Source organism: Neopelma chrysocephalum, unplaced genomic scaffold (genome assembly GCF_003984885.1).
Source record: "Neopelma chrysocephalum unplaced genomic scaffold, ASM398488v2 Primary Assembly neopelma1_96545, whole genome shotgun sequence".
Classification (NCBI taxonomy): domain Eukaryota; kingdom Metazoa; phylum Chordata; class Aves; order Passeriformes; family Pipridae; genus Neopelma; species Neopelma chrysocephalum.
In genome coordinates, this window is record NW_020925190.1 from 636,078 (window position 1) to 654,596 (window position 18,519).

At 42.2% G+C, this 18,519-nt stretch overlaps 1 protein-coding gene across 4 annotated transcripts in view; it reads right to left on the reverse strand.

Moving 5' to 3' along the window:
• Nucleotides 1–17,860, reverse strand: part of ZFYVE16 (zinc finger FYVE-type containing 16) — a 25,846-nt gene extending 7,986 nt beyond the window's left edge. The window contains exons 1-10 of one of the 4 annotated variants that reach the window (XM_027708844.1): nt 17,709–17,860; nt 12,025–12,133; nt 9,688–11,846; nt 6,430–6,526; nt 5,435–5,608; nt 4,478–4,629; nt 2,213–2,585; nt 1,381–1,503; nt 1,143–1,298; nt 353–577 (exon numbers count right to left, since the gene is read on the reverse strand). In XM_027708844.1, the coding sequence (XP_027564645.1) occupies nt 353–577; nt 1,143–1,298; nt 1,381–1,503; nt 2,213–2,585; nt 4,478–4,629; nt 5,435–5,608; nt 6,430–6,526; nt 9,688–11,846; nt 12,025–12,094 (3,529 nt within the window). In that variant the 5' untranslated portion in view covers nt 12,095–12,133; nt 17,709–17,860. Of the gene's footprint in view, nt 1–352; nt 578–1,142; nt 1,299–1,380; nt 1,504–2,212; nt 2,586–4,477; nt 4,630–5,434; nt 5,609–6,429; nt 6,527–9,687; nt 11,847–12,024; nt 12,135–15,154; nt 15,667–16,885; nt 17,291–17,708 lie in introns of those variants that run through there. The other 3 variants (XM_027708846.1, XM_027708843.1, XM_027708845.1) reach the window with 3 other exon arrangements.
• Between the last annotated feature and the right edge of the window lie 659 nt (nt 17,861–18,519).

Genomic DNA, 18,519 nt, shown 5'->3' on the forward strand with positions numbered 1-18,519 from the left:
AATGGCCCATCTTCGCGAACGAAGATTTGGGGAAAGGTCTTTTACCTTTCCAGCCTCTGCAATGGATTTTTTAGGTGAGACACAGCCTGCGCTGAACTGAGCCCACCCTTTAATCCTAAGGTTCATGTGCCGGGGCCAAGCGAGCTTGGACAATGGCAGTGAGGTCCTCAGGACGTAGGTTTGTTTAGAGTGTCCTTCTCATAGATGGATGGCCACACAGGGCTAACGACCTCCATCAGGCCAGGAGACCGGGGATTCGAACCCGTGGTCGCAGCAGTGAAAGTCCTGCACGCTAACCACTAGGCCACCAGGGGTCTCAGTCAAGTGTTATATAGAAAGTGTTAAAACTTACCCCCGTATTCTGCTCCCAGTCTCAACATTAAACGGATTGGAAACACTTTAGCCCAGGGTATTTCCAGCTTATGGATGAGAATGCCACAAAGAAAAGGCTTATCCGGTAGAATCTGATCATCAAGTTTCTGAAAAGTTGGTGAAACAAACAGGAATCCTCCATGCTCTTTGTTGCTGAGAAAGTTTTCAGTAAAAGTAATGTTTTCCATGTTTCTTACAAACCTTCCTGTAGAAAGAGGGACAGAGAGTTTGCACATCTGGGTCAGCCAAACATTAGTGCCAAGAGAACTGTTCTAACCAGTGACCTCTGATAGACTTGCAGGCCTGTGGTGGATTTCAGACCCTCCTGAAGTCTGCCAGACATCTAAACCCACAGAATAAGTGCTCTGTATTTTGTAACTAAATGAATTTGAATACAAAACTAGTTTTACTTCAAACAAATTCCAGAAATCCTGAAGTGGCACACAACAGTTGCTACTATTCTACAAATAGCATGCCAGATGCTCTAAACCACAGACTCAAAGGCTTATACGCAGGATCTCCAACACAATGTAACTAAACAACAAAAAGAGAGCCTGCAAACAGGATGTTAACAGAAGTATAGGAAACAAATAAACTTAAATTCTTTTATTTCTGTTATTTAGAAGCCCAACCCACTGCAAGGTCTTTCATCAGAATCATTAGACACTTACAAATACTTCAAGAAAAATTACATATCAACATTTAACTTGAAAGATCTGCAAGAAGATGCTATAAAATAAAAAGTTGGATGGACATTAAAAATTACACACCTTTCATTGCATCCTTATAGATGTCAAGAAATAATTTGAACATTTCACTGGGGAAAACATCTTCGTCTGGCAAACGCTGCAACAGAATGACAATTTCTGCCTGACCCAAACCATGCAGTCCATTGGTTGAGAAGCACCAGCACCTTTCTGAGGAACCTTTAAGAAGATAAGACATCACAGTAATGCTGTTAGAAAAACAAAGCTGGATTTAATGGAAAAGAAAATGTGCAATACTTACATGTTATTAGCTTGACATTGACAAGCAAGTTTGCATTTAGGATAAAAGTTAATGGAATAGAACCTCCTTCCCCAAGCAGCGAGGTGATCTTTTCATGAGATGGATGTTCCTCCACCACGGGATCTAAATAAATTAACACACAATTTAGTTCAACACATCAGCCAGTGACCCAAACCAAGCATTAGTTCATAGCATATGACACATTGTCCCACCCTCCTCCCTTAAGAGGGTGGTAGTTATTCCCAAATTTAGAATAGCTGCAGATCAACCAATGAACAGCTCACCCTAAGATTCAAGGAACATCTAACACTGAAGTAGCAGCTTCTAACAAAAGTGCAAACTGGGGCTACCATTGCTTTGGAAATCACTGACTAGTTAGTGTCCTGGCTCCTCATCCATGCACTGATACTGTCAGGTACTACTGGTGAGCACAGACACCACTATAATTTATTCAAATGACAAAGCATCCTTCTCATAACACATTGATCCTGTTAATAATGCATGTTCAATTATCCAAGAATCCAGTACGCAACAAAAAAATGACAGTAGAATTGTATTAGAATACAAATTATATGCTCACCAGTTCATATTTAGAAAACTTGCACCAGGTGATTTAAACTCTTCCCTGTGAGGGGGGAGGGTGGTGAGGCCCTGGCACAGGTTGCCCACAGAAGCTGTAGCTGCTCCCTCCCTGGAAGTGTCCAAGGCCAGGCTGGACGGGGCTTGGAGCAACCCGGGCAGGGGGTGGAAACAGATGGGCTTTAATGTCCCTTCCAACCCAAACCATTCTATGATTCTATGACTAAATATTAGCAGTTTTCTCAGATTTTACCTTTTCCTTTTTCACCCACTGCCAGCAGAAGTGGTGGCAGGTTATCCCCATCAGGAAGAAGGCTGATGTCTCTTCGCACACACTTTTCGACCCCACACAGTGCTCTGTAACTTGAAGGACTAACAGACACATCATGTGCAGCCTGATGCACTGCACTGCAACTGGTCTTCTTGGCCTCTGCAGTAGGAGAACACTCTTCAGTTCCTAGAGATTCGTAACTAGGTACCACCTCACTCTGGCCTGGGACACCGTGCTGTGCATTGTCTGAAGGAACAGAAGGATGTGTTTCCTCCCTTCTTGTCATAATATCAATTTCTTCCTTCCATTTTTGATTTACATCAGTTAACATGTCATCTTCCTCTGGGTTTGCAGCCTATGAAGAAGAAATAACAAAAATTCTACACTGTCCCACAACCAGCTAAACTTTCGTTATCTGCATTCTAGATGCAAAAAGAGAAAGAAAGCTATCACAAATGCTGAGAATGCATTTTCCTCCTAACAAGAAGAAAGCCACCAAATCTCTCCTGGATCTTCTTTTTTTTAATGTTTAGGCATTACATAGGTGAAGTTGCATCATTAATTTATTTGTTTGACAACACAAATGGTTGTTCTAGCACAGACAGTCAGATGTGACACAATCAACACACCAGGTGCCCCTTCAGGAATCTGCCTGCTATTGGTGTTGCCACTCACAGCTACTGAGCATTACTTGGATCAGCATTTTAGTACTGCAAAGGTATTTCTACCCTCTATACCAATAGTTGATTTTACATCTGATTAATTTTGAGCTTGGAGTCAAATCTGTGCTGCTTCCCCAGTGAGATGGGTGTGACAAGCTGTGAACATGGGCACATCAGGATATCAGCTGTCATTAAAAAATAAGCAAAAGAAACCCTGAGAGGTGTGCTATCAAGTCCACGAGACTTGTATTCTATCTCCATAGGGAAGAATTTTATATTGCAACAAGGAAAACACTTGACAATTCTATGCTTGCCTGTAGGAGCTCTCCTGATGTCCCATCAACTTCCAGCAAATCCTCCATTTATTGAATACGCTACCAGAGAATAAAAAATAAAAGGACACCAACCCCAAAAGTACCACTCCACAAACACGCAGACAGAAACATGACTACACGGGCCAATAACAGACTTCTTCCCCAGGCATTTGCTTGCTGGTGTTTCATATCACTTGGTATTTTTTGCCTTCACGGTCCGGATTTTGTGTTACCTTTGCTTCAGAGCTGCACTGTGCCAATTGTATCCCACTCACTTTGTCCATGATGCTTTTAGTTTTAGACATTGCTCATATTTTGCAAGTGAAAATATCCTACTCTTTCCCCAAAATGTGAGACAGGCTATACCTTTTCATTACTGCAACTTCTTGGAGTCCTTACTTGTTCAAATGAATTCACATCTACTATTATTTGTTCTTCATGAATAAAAGCTGATTTAGATGCTATGTACCTGGTAAGTGTCCAGATCCTCCATATACAAATAATAATGATCTGGTCTGGGTTTTTACTGATGTATTTTAAAAACTCTTGGGTCCTGTGAGAATTATAGAATTTATATTATCACTTGAGACAGCATGTCAGAGCTATGTTTTATCTTAAAAAGGCTTCAGCTGCGGAACCTCTCCAAATCTTTCCACAGCAAACTTAGACCTCTTCTTTGGACTTTTTTTGTAAAGTGCAGCTAGTTCAACACCATGACTGTGATCCATGATAAAAAAAGCCAATCCCCCTCTCAGTTTAGTATTAGTTCACGTTAGAAGCAATACACAGATTTTGCTGCACCCTATAATGGAGTATTCCAGGGCATTACGCAAATTCTGGCTAGTCTAATCCAACAGGAAAACTACAGCAAACCACTGGGGAAAAAATAAAAACCAAAACCAAACACAAACTTCTACTACAAGCCTGTTGTTAGTGACAGGTTTAAGAACTGTCATAGAAGTAATTAATGAAAGGCTGTGTGCAAAAAAGACCAGTTTTGGAAAACTTTCTGCCATACCATTTTTGAAGTTCACAGACACCCCAAACCAAACAATGCTTTCCTTTGAAAGCCTTCCTTCAGTTTTCCTAGAAATGAAAATTACTACAGAGTTTTTCAATCCAAGGACTTCACAGCCACCTCCAAAAAAATACTCAAATACTGTCTCAGATTCCAAAAGCAGAACTGTTATGGATGTAAGAGGCCCCATCAATAGCAGGCAGAGGTATTTAACACATAATTTATGCACATTCACACACTTCCACACTTATACCATATGAGTCTCTGGCAAGTCAGGGTTCAATGGACTTAAGTCCTGTGACGACCTCTTGGCTCCAGTGGACAGTTTTGTCGTGTCTGCCACTTCACCATTGGGCAAAATACCATCTGCAAACCAGACCCTCCTCTGCTCTCTGGGGCACAGCCCTGGGAGAAGGTAAGAAAACAATAACAATATTGCACTGTTCCAATGCCTGAAAGGGATAAAAAGTAAGTCCCTTCTCCCCGCCAAATACATGGAGAATCTGTTTAGTGGAATTAAGCAGAGATAGAGTTTGACACCAGCCAACCTCCAGTCAGGCAAATACATGCAGAAAATCTCCTACTTGGGAGCTACCATGTTACAATTAAATCTATTAATTCATATCTAAGGAAGGCTAATTCCTCAATCATCCCGCTGTACTAAGGTAAGAATGAAGTGCATATTACAGCTAAAAGATGAAATACATCTAAGAAAGTTAATTTATCACTTTGTTTAAAAATTTATTTCCATTGAAGAAGGTCAAATGTTTAATAAAAGTGGAACAAAGACACTACTTAGTCACATTTTTATTTACAATGAACCTCTACTGTTCCCTTTCAACTTGTCCCTAAACAGCTACTTCTTGTTTTTTACTGTAAGATGGCAGTCACAACACAAGCCAGAAATCTCCCAAGACACGTAAAAATTATAAAAGTTACACAAAAGATTTATAATAAAAAGGAGAAGACAATGAAAAAAGCAACATCCACATTTCATAAACAGAGATTTAGGACCGACTTGGACCTGGCACCAAAACCAGGAAGTGAAAGTAACTGTCCAGTGTCCCATTCACAGAGTTTACATTTCCCACAAAAAACACCACCAAAAATGTATAAAAAATATACCAAGTACAAATCTAACATGCAATAAGTGACTCTTTCCAAAGAGACCCTGGAATTGTTAGATCTATACTGTTTATAGCAGCTGTACCTTCAATACCAGGTTGTTTAAGGGCTGAGATAGGCAACAATGCAGAAGGTGAAGGGGAGCTGGCACTACCAGGCATCTGGGCTTCCTCTACCAGTGGAACAGCAGAATGTTCAGAGAAGACACTGGAACTGGGAACAAGACCAGTTGGACTCATCATCCTTTCAAATGCCTGTGCTAAAAAAATGTGGTTAGTTTTTCAGATCTCTCAAATGATTAGATTTCATTTGCAGTGTGGTACTTTGGGTAGGGGTTTTTGGCAAAAGCAGTGCACAATTTGTGATCTGCACACTCAGACTATTGCAGGGAAGAAAATTTACATTTGTTTTCTGCCTGCATATTTGCCAGATTGGTTCTCATGACAGAAACCCCCGTACCTCCTGGTACTGCTGCAGTGACCGTACCTTGGTGCAAAGACACAGATCACATTTATCAGGTCAAATTCCATTCAGGTGGCATATTAAAAATCTGACATATTGTTATTTAAATATGAAACAACAGAACATCAGTGTTTTCTCCTGATGTTTCCATAAGCACCCATGCTTACCTTCCAGCTAAGGAAAGGTTATCTGATGGTTCAATTACTGCAGTGCTGTTATGTGACTTGTAAAAACATTAGGACAGGAAGCTACATAAAATGGGCAAATAACATGTGAGAACAAGCAGGGACATGGCCTTTAAACACACAGAAGGCTACTGTGGAGGGAGGATCTCTTTTGCTAGAACCCCTGTCACAGATGACCCAACAGTATAGCTTCACATTAAGTCCTACAGAGTTAAAAACTACTTTTTTTCTTTAATAAAAATCACCAACTTGCTACTTAAAGTTTAAAATAAGAACTGAAATCCAGTGAGGAGGTACAATTATTCTCTTCATCCCTCCATCTCAGCAACAGGAAAGCATACACCAATTAAAATAATCAAGCTCCCCCAAAAGAGCAAAGGTTAAAGAGGGATACTTTACTAGTTACTGCAATTACTCAAAGAAAACTTTTTACCTTTATTAATGTCATTGTAACAGCCAGTACAGACTCTTGCCTCCTTCTCCATGTACTGTAGTTTGCATTTTCGTTTGCAACAGCTACCACAAAAAACCTGAATCAGAAAAGGACTGGATTAAATATTATAGACATATTGTGTGGTCTACAATTGCTCAGGAATTAGAAAACTCTTCTGAGAAATACATTTGTTTCATTCTAAACCATCTGCAACCTTATATTCAAACCAAGAAAAAAAAATAACAAAAAACAAGAACAAAACCCACAATATGTGCACAACAAAAAAGCAACAACATGGAGGACCCAAGTGGCATTATATTAAAATTCTTATCTGGGGTGATGAAAAGAATTTCAGATTGCAACACCTATTCCTAAATTCACTCCTAGTGAAGTTCCGTAACTATTTTACATTAAACAACAGAAACAAGGACTGAGTCCCAGAACTGGGGTCAGATTTGCTTTACTGCTTCAGAATCATTTCTGCAGCTGCACCAAATCTCTCCATAACACGTGTTACCAGTCTGCTATGAAATTCCAAGCTGCGTCTTCCACCTCACAGATAACAACGTAAGCCAGAGCTTCCCGAGCTACTCACCCATCTGGCTCAGGTGCCATGTCAGCTAAGTAGGCTCTCCTACTCTCTCAGGAAGAATAAGCATCCTTCCCTTCATGTCACAAGCTCCCTTCAGCAGGGTATTTGAAAAGAAAGCTGCTTTGAAAGAACACAATGTGCTCTCCTACTCCAAAAGCATATACGTCTTGTCTATTTTTAAGCAGAGATGAGGAAAAAAGTTTGTCTCATTAGCCTGGACTACACCTGCACAATCCCCTTCAAAAAATTACATCTTTAGTAAAGCTGGGTCTTTGCAAGAGTTGACATAAATAACTAGAGCTTTTGTTGCTTTTCCCTTATGTTCTTTCAAGGGTGATCTGCAAGTTTTCAGAAGGTCACACCATTTTTAGCCATAAGCAGACTCCAGAGTATCAGCCTTACAAAAGGTCTCCTGAAACCTTGATCTGACAGAACCCTTCTACCACTGACCAGAGTTCAGTAAGTGGAAAGAACATTCAAAGTCTTCTCTACTCCTGATTACCTCCGGGAAAACAAAGTGGACCAACTGGAAAAAAAACCAACCAAAAACAGTGGTGACAGAGAAAAAAAAATCAAGTTATTACAAGTGAACTCCTTTAAGTAGGAAAGGTCACTATAAAACCAGTAGTAATTGATAGGTGCAATCTGAGCTGAAAAAAGAAACTATTTCAAGTGCTTCTGCATTAGTGCCCCAGGTAATTTACCTCAACTGAAAACACACATGCTCAGTACAGATATTAACAGTGTAACTGATGAGGTTTAATTGCTAATCAGTCACGATCCATCTTAGGGCTTCAAATGCTAAGGCAGCACAATCCTCTGCAACGGGGATTCTCCTCATACCCTTGGTGACACTGGGACCCACAGAGGATTGCAGGAAGATTAATCCTAATGCATCTAAAAGGTGAAGACAAACTAAGGGACAGGGGAAAGGAGGTGAAGATGGGGCTGCTGAGTGAAGCAGGTTGAACTAGGAAGGACACCACGACAAGAGACAAACACCTCAGTAAAGGAACTGCAAAGCTGTTTGGCCTCACAAGTGCTGCAGCTGGGAGAGAAAGCATGGCCCACTAACCTCTCACTTCCCTCCAGCACAGAGGCCAGAATCCACGAGCGTTGCCATGTTCATTGGTAAAAAAGGATGATGGATAATAGGAATGTATAAAATTGTCTTCTAGAATAGTCCACACAGGACAACTGTGAATTCCTACCAGTTTTTCCTTATGTCCCAAGTGGCTGAAAACACAACACCACACAACAGCTTCACAAGGAATGTTTGTTTTTTTCTAAGACAAAAAGTTACTATTAAAAAGACAAAAAGTCTGTCAAAAAGTTAAACATTCAAAAAAGCTGTGCCAGAGTTACAACTGCATAGCACTGCACCATCTGCAAGGTATAGATAACCTATACTGCCTTCACTTGCTCTCCTAATGAACACAGATTGCGATGCTCCCTCTAACTACACTGTTGTTCTGCCAAAAGCCCCTCAGCTAACACACCTACAGCTGTAAACAGGGTGTGTGCAGTGAAGGGTCTTCCATCCCCATCTCCAAACAAGGTGCAAGGAACTTCACAGTAAAATGTAAAACAGGAACCTAAAATCGGTCAGTCTCATGACAAAACAAAACCCACTCTGAAGAACTGCATTTTAAACCACCACAGAACATCAACAGCATATTCTGGCAGTAAGTTCAACGAGCTCTAGGTTGGCACAATGAGTTCTTCCTTATCTTGGCACTCAAGATTCAGACCTACATTTTACTTCACACCTACTGCAATTGAAATAAACGAGTACCAAGCTTTGAACACACAGTGCTAGAAGAGAGGTGGGAAAAAAACCTACTGAGCCTCTCCAGATGCTTCTTAGCACCAGGGATGCAAAAAGTTAGTACTGACACTAGTCTTTGCTCTATCTCCTCATCCCTAAATCTTACAGAGCAACACTGAACAATAAGTTCATTAGTATTGACAGTATTTCCATTTATGCATCACTACAAGTGTAAGCCACAATAGCTCACAACGGAATTCTGAATTAAGGATAAGATGTGGCATCATTTACTCACTGCAGAAGACCATAGGCTGAAAAAAGTTCTACAACTACTTGTTTTGTATTTTCCCCTGAGACAAATTCCCTGGAAAATTATACATCTAAACATGCAGGAGAACAGATTTAGGCTATAAATCCTTTACTCTTGTACTACTGTTACAGCTCCTGAAAGACTGCAATCCTTCCAGGTTCATGGACAGTGCTTTACAGATAGTATAACCACTTACCTGAATTCTCAGCATCACCTCAATTTTTTAAAACTTAGACATTTTACTTAAAAGCTGAGCAAAAAGCTGATTCACTATGACTACTATGAAGTAGTCCATCATCTCATCTCCCTTGTTCTATGCAAAACACTAGACAAGCCAGCATTGAAAGATAAAGAATATTCTTCGTACATCCCTTTAATAAGAATTTTCACAAAAAATATGACAAGATATCAGTCTTGTTCAACAGTCTTTAAGTTTCTATGATGGGAAAATGAAAATTATTTTTTGTTAAATAAATACTTTGAGCATAGAAAAACTGTGTCAATCTTCTTTCCCTCCTGTGCTTTGGTCATCCCTAAATCAGAATCCATTTCCTTTCAGCAGCACAGGACCCCTCTCCCAGAACTCACCTTCCCACAAGCTCGGCAGTGGTGTCGTCTCTTTGTGAACGTGAATTTCACTTGGCAGTTCATGCAGTTGGGGGCCTCTGAATCAGGGACCCACAGTGGCTGTTTCCACAGCAGAGCTGCAGGTGTTTTAAGTGACTCTGTGTTTTCAGATGTTTGGTCTCCTCCAGCTTCAGAGATGCTTTCCCCAGGGTCAGAGTTCTTACTAGCACTTACACTGCTGCCTGAGAGGGGAACTTCTGGGGTAACAGAACCATGTTCCTGGTTTTCTCTCTCAAGTACATTTGTTCTGTTCAGTTGTTTCTGACCAGCAGCTCCTTGGGAAAGGCCAAGCAACTGCTTTGGTCTTGCACCTTCATTAGGAACATCTGAAGCCAGAGCTTCACTGCCACTCTCAGTCACATCCTGACCATGAGATACATTAACTTCTGCTGCAGCTTCCAAACAGCTGGCAGGAAGAGATGCTTTAACATTACTATTAATGCTTATTGTCTCCTCCAGTTTTGCTTGCATAAATTCTTCAGTGATCTCTGTGAAATCCAGGTTGTTCACATCTGTTACATTCCCTTCATTTGCATAATTTTCTATTAAGTTACTATCATTGTCTGAAGACTTCAACACCTTGGACTGCAGACTTTGTCCGTACAAGAAATCATCAAGCTCACCGTCGCTGACTAGAATATCACTTTTAATAACACTCTCCTCCACAGTAAGGTCAGCCACAACTGGGCTCATACTTTCATCATAGAAGCTGTCCACACCAACACCATATGGCTCAACCTCAAGGTCTAGAAAAGCAGAAGCAAAAGCTTCAATTTCCTGAGAGTCACCACCATCAATTACACTCTGAACATTGCACTGCGCTCCATCCTCACTGTTTTCCACAATACTTTTGCTGATTTCAGCTAAATATTCTTCCTGCTCATGCCAGTCAGTATTTTCACAGGATTCCCTGCCAGAGGGATCAGTTTTAGATGCTCCAGAATGAACAGCTACAGTACCACTAATAACCTCTGCCACTGCATTCTGAGGTAGAGGATTAACCTTTTCTTCTGTTACAACTAATGAACCGCACATGGACATAGGGAGACATGACAGAGAGGTCTGGACATCCTCAGCTGAAATACACGAACTGGAAACACTCCTTAGTGTCTCGCTGCTGTTAAGTTCTTCACTACATACATTGTCTTCTGTGATTTTCTTTTCCAGTTGTACTTCAGCTCCTGTTTGACACGAGGAGCCTGGTGCAACACAAATTCCAGGTAATGTTGCATGGGTTTTGTGCACCTGATGCCTCTTGAGCAGATCTGAAAGCACGGATACAGCATTAGTCCCATCTTTTGGGTCTCCCTTTCCTATGGCATTTCCTCCATGCATCTCTTTGCTTACTGCAGAACATGCACTATCATCTTCTGATTCACAAGGCAGTTTTTCACAAGCTTTCTCATCTTTGGGACTATTTGCATTTGAATTCTGTGTTGTTACAGGGACACATTCAATATCAAGGTGAGCAGCTTTTTCAGGCTGATCAAGTACTTCACTGCACTTTACAGGTTCTGTCCTGTGTTGATCATCGCATGAATCCGAGATCTCTCCTGTAGTGTAACTGTCTGATTTTAAAGCTAAATGATTCATTTCCTCTGTTGTGAGGTGCCCTGAATGTTGAAGCATTGAGTCCCCATCACTCTGCTCTGTGCTGGAAGCACCCCTGCAACCAGATGATGACACACAAATAGGAACAGGTATGCAAGACAGGCCAAAGCCAATTGACCCTTGGCTGCACTGGAAGTCATCTGGCTGCGACTTCTGAGAACCTTGGTGAGCATGGATTAAATCAGCCGTGTCATTAACAAGATCACACACAGGTATGCCACACCTTCCCAGGCTAGAAGCCTCCATTTCATTTACGGAACCACTGTCCACAGTGGACAGAAGATCAGGTCCAGCAACACTCTGCTCCTGCGGTGGTGAGTGACTGAGCAGCATACTCCTCGTCCCAGCGTGGCTAGCAAGAGGGGTCTTCTTTGGGGAAGGGCAGCTATCAGCATCCTCTGGCAGCTCTGGTGCTGGGAATGCATGTTGTAAGCACCCCACGACTGAGAATAGGGAACGGTGTTTTGAGTCACATGGGTTTTGAGGTGTTCTGAGGCAGTCATATTCATCTGTGTTTAGGAAGAAGAGATCAAAACAAAGTTTGTAAAACTCCTCTTCTTCCACATTCTACTCCCTCTAGATCCCATCTATTCATCCATACAAGCTCTCACTTAGTATATGCTATTTTCAGATTCTATGGTAACAGCCATTTGACCACTTGGAGAACAAGCCAGTGCAGGAACTAACCTGTGTTCTGCTCGAATTCATCGAGCAACTTGTCCAAGTCACACACCGCAGCTTTGAAGTAACTGTCCATTCTAGTCTCAGTTCGAGTGAAGCTTTACCCTTCTTAAACCTACAAAGAAGAACAACAGCATCTCATTCACAGCAATTTTATGTCTACAAAGCCCAAGTGTTAGTATCAAAAGACAACTTCTGTAAGGTATTTTTTTCTTTTTATTAACATCTTCTTCTCTCTCTCCATGTAGACAAAACCTAAGTACAAACAGGGCTGCAGCCTCCATGTACTTTGAATATGCTCTACACAGTGCACCCAGCACACTGTGCACAATACACCCAAAAATCCACTTTAAATCACGAGATTGAGGCTGCCTTATAAAAAACAAGTGCATCTGAAAGCATGTACTATGGCATTACAATGTCAGCAAGTTTAAAACCAGAAGGCATATCAGGATCTTCTAGTTTGTCTCCATATACATTTTATACCACAGTTCACAGGCAAAAACCAAACTAGGCCATTATTACCCTTCAACACAACTGAACTGCATAAATAATAATAAAAATTAAAAATCCAGCATGGTAATTCAGCTTATCATTTTTATTCTACTCAAAACACAAAAACAATTGAACTTCTGAGACCCCAAGAACATAAAACACTTTTTTTAGACTTGCCAGTTCATCAGAAAGCTACTTGTCAATCAGTCACATTCCACACTGCAGAACACCCTGGTTCATTTGCTTAATGAACCTTTCCAGCCACTCAATTTTATGCCTTTTTGGTCACTCTGAATTGCTATCTAAGTCCACATCTATTTTCATGGCTAAACGCTCACACGGTTCAACTCCCTATAAATAAAATCAATATTTACACTTCCTTTGAGCAAACTGAAGGGACTCAGATCCATTCAGTCTAATGTCTGTAAACTACACCTGTGGAGGTCTCTCTAGTTTTCCTTCTACTTTTATCAGTGCATTCAGTCTCTGCACTGGCTGACTTCACCTCCCACCCCAATTCAATGTATTTTGACCATCTAGTACTGTTGCTTCTAAAAGCTTAGAGACCAAACAAATACTCAAATCCACTCACATCACTTATGCCACTGCAGCTACAGATTCACACACTGTGCCTTAACTTCCTTTGTTGAGGTGTAAGGTTTCCCTTCAGTGAATCCTTCAGATCAGGTGCATTCACTTACATCAATATGGAATTATTCACCACATGTGATGTAAGTATTCACCACATTAATGTGCATGTGACAAGAATACTTTAAGGCAATGTGTAGGTCAAACAGAGATTTGCAAGGCATAAGAAAGGTGAAATAAGTAGTATGCAGCAGGGCAGCACTTTGTGCCCGTGCATAAACCAGAAGTGAACAATCTGAATACGCTATTTTTTTGATATCCACTTGCATTAATTTGTCAGAGCAAAGGTCTTCACACTGCACCATAACCCAGGTCTCTCACAGCTGTCTAGAGGGCATCAAGCAGCAGAGATATATACTTAATGCCACTTCTCCTCACTCATTTGAATGTAGCCCTTGCCTGAACAATCACCCTATTTCACAACCTCCTGGTAACTGGACGCATTACAACTTGAACTGGAAGTAATTTCAATTAAGAGACTTACAAGATTAACAGCTTTTGATGATCCACCGAGAGACATCAAAGTACAGATAACAGATACCTTAATGACACCAGAATTTACAAAAAAACCCTTTCTTAATTCAAAAAAATACAGAGGAGAGGTAAGTAATTATTGCATCTATCTTTATCTTACATTTTAAAAGATCTAAATTCATTGTTTTGCACTCTTGAGTGGCACATGACAAATTTTGAATTAAGCACAAGTGCATTATTAGATTACAATGCTAAATAGGTAGATTAGGATGCATTTGTGTTGTCCAGCGTTGGCCCACTGACCTCTGAAAAAGGAAAGAACTCAAAGAACTGTAGAACTGAAATCATATGCAAATATTTTCATCTACTTAATACAGAGTAAATCACTTCTACACACAGCTCAGGAAACTATCACATCTCAGTCTACTGACCCAAAAATGTTGTTACATTTTATTAAATCTGGTTTTGAAATAGAATAGTTCCATTTGACTTAATAAAGCATTTTGAGTAATTAACCTGACTTTGAATAACTAGCATATTATTCCTGTAATTTCACTACTCTTTCTTGATGTTTTTGATAGGTTTTCAGCTTTTCTACAACAGACCTACAATAAAAAAAAACCCAAACGCACAATAAAATCACCCCCCCCCCCAAGCAGGGCAGATTGGATCACCATAAAGTATTCTTTTAAGAATCGTACTCCTAACAACAGAATTATACTTCTGATTATCAGAAATCAGGAGCACCACCACTATATATGGTTTTAAGTAAACAGAACTGTCGTCTTCCAAACATGTTTTCTACAGCTCTGAATCCACTCACTAGACAATCTCCAAACTGGTTCACAGATTGGCATTTTTAAAAAATAAGCTATTAAAACTTAATGCTTATAACTTTATCTGAGGCATTAAGCCTCAGATAAGCTTATAACATTATCTAAGGCAACAGTGTAGGGAAACATACAAGTTCAGGCTCTCACCAGCTCCGTTTTACAGACTTTTTTTTTCAAAGTAGAAGTAACTTTTAAACAATATTTAAATCACTTTCTGTTAAAGACTACATGCTTTGAGATTAAGAGAAATTAAATAATTATGTGCAAGGAGACTTGAAGCTAAAACATCAGTCCATCACAAAAAGGGAAAATAATAATAAAAACATAAAATATTATAAAAAAAAAGCACCCTGGACGTGTCACTTGAGCATGGTCTGACACACTCCTAACACAGCACTTCAAACTGCACACAGACCTTCCCCATGGAACAGAGGCAATAATTGTGCCACATTAAAACTGTAACAGTCTCCAGAGTTCAGAACCAACATTCCACTGGGGATTTCTCAACACACTCTCATTTAAAGGAGAAGATAGCACAAAGCTGCTGGGATACCGAGTGGCCAGGTAACAGGATGGATGTCAGGGGTTCCTTTTTACAGATAAACTCTCTAAATGGAGGTAGTTAGCTGTTTTCAGTCCTGATAACTTGTAAACCAGAACAAGTAAGTTAATTATTATCAACTAACCAGTTCAAGGTCTGAAGACAAGCTGCCTTTTGGAGTTTAAGAATTCCTGAGAACCACTCTCTGTAGTGTCAGCACACATGGACATTACCAGATCTCCAGTTTGCCACAGCTGATCTTCCCTGCAGAGGCCACGCCTGCTTATACATGGAACTTCTAAAACAACACAGATTTAGAAACAGAGAAACTCACACACAGGGGCACACAGGTCTGCAGAGAGCTCACCACAGGAGCCACCTCAATTCTGGTCACCAGGGAGGTCTTTTCACTCACTGCTAAGTCACATTACTTCAGCTCCATCACTGTGTTTAATCATTACACTTAGCCTGAGCAGAAAGCTGTGTTAATGCTGTTATCCTCAGGATTGAAGTGGATTTTTCCAGCAACTACCACAACCAGAAAAAAGCCTCTGATATAAACGCAACCACCAAGTTCACAGTGCTCCAGGAGTGAGGAGCTCACGGAGTACAGGGTGCCTCTTCTCCCACCTTCAGGGTATTTAATGACTTAATCACCAGCTTGGGGACCCCTGGTGGTCTAGTGGTTAGGATGCGGCGCTCTCACCACCGCGGCCCGGCTTCGATTCCCGGTCAGGGATACTCCCCCGGGCAGATGGAGCTCGTCAGCCCTGTAAGGCCATCCATCTAAGAGAAGGTCACTCTAAACAAACCTGCATCCTGAGGACCTCACTGCCATTGTCCAATGCCATTGTCCAAGCTCGCTTGGTCCCGGCAGATGAACCTTAGGATTTAAGGGTGGGCTCAGTGGCTCAAAAGCTAAAAGACCTTTCCCAAAATCTTCGTTCACGAAGACTGGCCATACTATACTATACACCAGCTTTATCCTTCTCAACCCCTTCCCACACCCCAACCCCACCCATAGGCTTGAGGCCCTACAGACAAAACATCTAAGCTTACAACTGCCCATGGAACTCACCAACAATCAACCTGATGGAGAAGTTCAGCACAACTGAACAAATGTTGTGTAAAAAACGCAAATAAAAACTAAAATTATTCTTGCTGAGCAAGACAACCTACTATCCATCCCAAAAGATCCAGCTGCTGTTGCCTCAGCAAGACTATGAGCTGAATCAGGGGGTGAAGACAAAAGTTGCAGAAGTTTTCAGACACATAAGGAAAAAAATACGTGGCACACTACAAAAAACTGCTGTGTTTGAAGAGCAACATTCTGTTAGTTCAACACAGACTTCTCAGAAGGACAGAACTCCTTCAGCACCACTTTGACAGCTCTATCCCAACATCACCTTCAGTTCCTGGGGATTCTCTTTCATTCATCCACCCAAAGAAATTTGCCCCCCTGAACTGAAAACAGTATCACTCACACCACACAGAGAATCACAGATTCCAGAACAGCCAGGTTTGGAAGGGACCTCTGGAGATCACCCAGCCCAACCCCTGCCCAGGCAGGGTCATCCAGAGCAGGTGACACAGGAATATGTCCAGGTGGGTCTGAGATGTCTCCAGACAGGGAGATTCCACACCCTCCCTGGGCAGCTGTTCCAGGCTCTGTCACCTCCACGGAAAGAAGTTCTGCCTCATGTTGAGGGGGAACTTGTTGTGTTTCAGTTTATGGCCATTGCTCCTTGTCCTGTTGCTGGGCACCACTGAACAGAGTCTGGGACCATCCTCTGACATCCCTTGGGGATATTTGTGTGGATTGATAGGATCCCCTCTCAGTCTTCTCCTCTCCAGACTAACCAGGCCCAGCTCACGCAGGGAGATGCTCCAGATCCCTCATCACCTCTGGGGCCTCTGATGGACCCTCTCCAGCAGGTCCTTGTCTTTCTTATCCTGAGGAGCCCAGACCTGGACACAATGCAGCTGATTCAGAAAGCAGTTATGGACTGTCAGCAGTCCTCCAGTGCCACCAGCAGCAGCCAGTCCACCAGTAAGGAACCCACGGGCTCAGCTGCACAGACACAGCCCCTACACACTGCCCAGGGCACCACCCCCACCACCTGCCAGTTATTACCTCATAGTTATTGTGAGCACTTATTACTCAGCCTTAGAAAATGAGCCATGAGAATGGGGTTGCACCAGGCCTGGCACATTCCCTCAGCATTCCCATCTCCTGTGATTTACACTGTTAATGACCAGATGCTCATGAGACAGCCCTGGCAGTGAGCAGGTTGCTCTGCTGGACCCAGACCCTGCCCAGAGCCCACTAGTGGCCAGTGCCCTGCAGGAACAGCTCCATGGAAATACAGAATGTTTGGCAACCTTTTAATGCCTGGAAGTGCAGGGGTAAGATTGTCCATTACGCTTTATATACCCTGTATAATCATCTCCTTCTATTATACTCTATACACTGTATAACTCTATCTACCCTATATATACTGTATATAACCTGTATAATACTCTCTTTCTCTAGATATATTATATTCTGTCTACCCTATATATACCCTACATAATACTGTCTGTATATATATCATACTCTATACACCGTACATAATAGCCTCTCTATTATACACTACATACCCTACATAGCACTCTCTCTAAATATTATACTCTACATACCCTATATATACTCTATATACCTTATATATAAACAAGTGGAACAGCAGTAAGCAAAAAAAACACCAATACGCTCAAACCTTCGGGGGCAGTTAACCCACTGAAGCAGCCTCAGATCGCACCGCGTCGTGTCCGTCCTCACCAGCGGCTCAGGGCCGCGTCCCCTCAGGCCCGCCCCGGCCCCGCCGGCGGCTCCGACCCTGCTCCGTGAGCGCTGCGCACGCGCGGATACGAAAGACGTGACGTCACCGGACCGGCTGTGCCCACCCCGCGCGTGCGCAGCGACGCCACTTCCCGCCACAGCCACTGGGGCAGAGCCGACGCGAGGGGGCGGGGCTGGCATTGTGATTGACGGGGTAGCTCACCCCTGCGCGCACTCCCGCAGAGTCGCGGGACGTCACACACCACCTCCATGCGGTGACATCACTCCTGTTCCGTGAGCCCCCCGCCGGTTATCGTGACGTTCACACCCCTTCACCTCACGGTGACGTCACTCCCGCTCCGTCAGCCCCCTGCCGGGTCTCGTGATGTCACACACACACCCAACCCGCGGTGACGTGAGTGTGTCAGATAGAGTCAGAAACGATTAACAGTTTGTACAGAGAGTTAGGGGGAATGAGAGGGAGTTGATGGGTCAGGATCCTGCCTGATTGCTGCAAAACGTGAAATGTGTCAAAGTTTTGCTAAGAAAGGATGTTCTATGGTTGATCTTTATAACTTTAAAGCCCAAGAAGCAAGAGAGGCCCTTCTTGCCCTTGTTATGGTTTAGGACTGGATGTGTCTCAGTGATCTCAGCCCTGGGGGAGGGTAACAAGGCTTGGGGGAAGGATTTCC